Genomic DNA, 3061 nt, shown 5'->3' with positions numbered 1-3061 from the left:
GTGTGTGTGTGTGTGTGTGTGTGTGTGTGTGTGTGGACGTTGGTCAGTAGGGCCCCACTTAGGTTTCAGTGGTCTTAGGATCTCTGCTTCCTGCAGATGATGTGGTTCTTCTGGCTTCATCGAGTGATGTCCTCCAGCTCTCAGTGAGGCAGTTTACAGCGAAAGGTGAGAAGCAGGTGGGGTGTGTGTTCAGGTGACATGGTTCATGGTTCACACCTACTGGCAGAACAAGCTGATAACCGGCCTCAGTACCAAATGCCCCACACCTGGATCCTGAAATGCCTAGAACTACTGTATACAAGAGAGCCTTCATCAGGAACCCAACAGCACAATTTACCATCAGGTGCGGGATCTACCAAGGAGATGCTCTGTCCCCACTGCTGTTCTGCATAGGCCTGAATCCCCTCAGTGAGATCACTGACAAGACTGGCTACGGATACGACTACAGAATGGAGCAGCTGTCAGTCACCTCCTGTACATGGATGACATCAAGCTGTATGTGAACAGGACATGGATGAACTGATCCACACCACTGACATCGGAAAGTCAACTGGAGAAGTGTAGTCGGATGGTAACAAAGAGAGGGAATGTAGTCAGAACTGAGGGGATCGAACTACCAGAAGGCAACATTGCAGACATAGAGCACAGCTACAAGTACCTGGGGATCCCGCAGGCAAATGGAAACCATGAAGACCCTGCTAGGAAAGTTGCAACCACTAATTACCTGCAGAGGGTCAGGCAGGTCCTGAGGAGTCAGCTGAATGGTAAGAACAAGATCCGGGGTATCAACACCTATGTCCTGCCTGTGATCAGGTACCCTGCTGGGATAATAAGCTGGCCAAAGGAGGAGATAGAAGCCACTGACATCAATCCCAGGAAGCTCCTGACCATGCATGGAGGGTTTCACCCCAAGTCCAGCACCCTGAGGCTGTACGCTAAGCGGAAGGAAGATCAGAAAGATGACCCCAACCAACTGCGTGCTCAGTGAATACCTCAGGCAGCAGAAACCCAAGAAAGAGGAGAAACCATCATGGGAAGACAGGCCCCTGCATGGTATGTACCACCGGCAGATAGAGGAGGTGGCTGACATGGGAGATGCCCCCAGGGTGATGGAGAATGACCGAGCTAAGATCCTGTGGGACTTCCAGTTACAGACGGATAAAATGGTGATGGCTAACCAACCGGACGTAGTGGTGGTAGACAAACAGATGAAGCCGGCCATAGTGATCGATGTAGCGGTTCCCAATGACAGCAACAGGAAGAAGGAACACGAGAAGCTGGAGAAATACCAAGGGCTCAGAGAAGAGCTGGAGGAGATGTGGAGGGTGAAGGTGACAGCGGTCCCAGTGGTAGTTGGAGCACTCACTTCGTGTCCAGAACTTCATCAAACTTTGAAACATTCAGAGTAAAGAAAGATATTTAATATAACAGCAATGTTTCTGTGTCTCCCCCTGGGTTGGTCTGACCTCACCTGTCTCACTTCTTTTAATGCACAGCACTACTTTAGCACACACTGACACACTCAGCTCATAACTGTATTTATGTAGAGCACATTAGTTTTCATGTTGAAGCCCATAAATGTGTCGGTCAGACCATAAAGCTGACCTCCTGCACCCATCACAGGTGTTCTTCAGCAGACAGACTGCTCCTTTAACTTATTTAACTTTTCACTAGCCTGGCCCACGTCCTCATTTTAGGATTGACAGCGTTTTAGTAGGTAAATGCTTGGACATGAACTGAGCTGCAGTTTGGGGAAGGCCTCGAAGGGGACTGGCGACGGCTCCCGAGCTGGCAGATCCCCATGTACTAAATAGAAATGAAGAAGTTAAAGAATTGAGAACAAGGAGGGAGGGAGGGGCACGTAAACGAGAATGAACAGTTGCAGAACTGAGGGAACCTATAGGACACAGGTGTCGAACTCCAGGCCTCCAGGGCCGGTGTCCTGCAGGTTTTAGATGATTTAAATGGCTAAATTACCTCCTCAACATGTCTTGAAGTTCTCCAGAGGCCTGGTAATGAACTGATCACTTGATTCAGGTGTGTTGACCCAGGGTGATATGTAAAACCTACAGGACCCTCGAGGCCTGGAGTTTGACACCCCTGCTATAGGGCAACCGGAAGGAGCGTGTTTGGAGGCGTGGCCCTGCTCCTGAAATTCAGATACATAATCTCCAAAATGATTTGGTCTCTTCTTGTGCACAGATACTGCTGAGGAGCCATGTCTGCTGAACTCGACGATACCGACAGCGTGTTCGGTGAGTCTCTCACACACACACACTTGTGCACACATGCGCACACACACATACACGTGTGCACACACGCACACACACACACACGTGTGCACACACGCGCACACACACATACACGTGTGCACACATGCGCACACACACACACGTGTGCACACACGCGCACACACACATACACGTGTGCACACATGCGCACACACACACACACATGCACACACACACACATGCGCACACACACACATGTGTACACACACATACACGTGTGCACACACACACACACGTGTGCACACACACACATACAGGAGTGGAGTGGTCCTTAAACAGACCTTTTTTCCCATAGCAAGCTTTTCCTCCTCCTGGAGGTTAAACTCCTCCACAGATGTTTCATAAGGCAGACAAATAAAAGTCACAGTAAATGAATCTGTTGGACTGTCAGCAAACATGCTGATGGACCCTGGTTGGAAGAACCCTGGTTGAATGGACCCTGATTGGATGTTCCCTGGTTGGATGGACCCCGATTGGATGGACCCTGGTTGGATGGACCCCGAATGGATGAACCCTGGTTGGATGGACCCTGGTTGGATGGACCCCGATTGGATGAACCCTGGTTGGATGGACCCCGATTGGATGGACCCCGGTTGGATGGACCCCGATTGGATGGTCCCCGGTTGGATGGACCCTGATTGGATGGACCCCGATTGGATGGACCCTGATTGGATGGACCCCGATTGGATGGACCCTGGTTGGATGGACCCCGATTGGATGGACCCCGGTTGGATGGACCCTGTTTGGATGGACCCTGGTTGGATGGACCC

General features: G+C 50.8%; 1 protein-coding gene across 2 annotated transcripts in view; it reads left to right on the top strand.

Annotated features, from left to right (window-relative positions):
- samd14 (sterile alpha motif domain containing 14) overlaps positions 1 to 3061 on the top strand; it is a 15175-nt gene that overhangs the window by 371 nt on the left and 11743 nt on the right. The window contains exons 1-2 of one of the 2 annotated variants that reach the window (XM_005752998.1): positions 34 to 165; positions 2203 to 2255. In XM_005752998.1, coding sequence (XP_005753055.1) covers positions 2219 to 2255 — 37 coding nt within the window. In that variant the 5' untranslated portion in view covers positions 34 to 165; positions 2203 to 2218. Of the gene's footprint in view, positions 1 to 33; positions 166 to 2202; positions 2256 to 3061 lie in introns of those variants that run through there. The other variant, XM_005752997.1, reaches the window with a different exon arrangement.

Source organism: Pundamilia nyererei, unplaced genomic scaffold (assembly GCF_000239375.1).
Source record: "Pundamilia nyererei isolate P.nyererei 1_Seehausen unplaced genomic scaffold, PunNye1.0 scaffold00394, whole genome shotgun sequence".
Classification (NCBI taxonomy): Eukaryota; Metazoa; Chordata; class Actinopteri; order Cichliformes; family Cichlidae; genus Pundamilia; species Pundamilia nyererei.
Note: the sequence above shows the minus strand (reverse complement) of the source record. Positions and strands in the feature narration are given on the sequence as shown.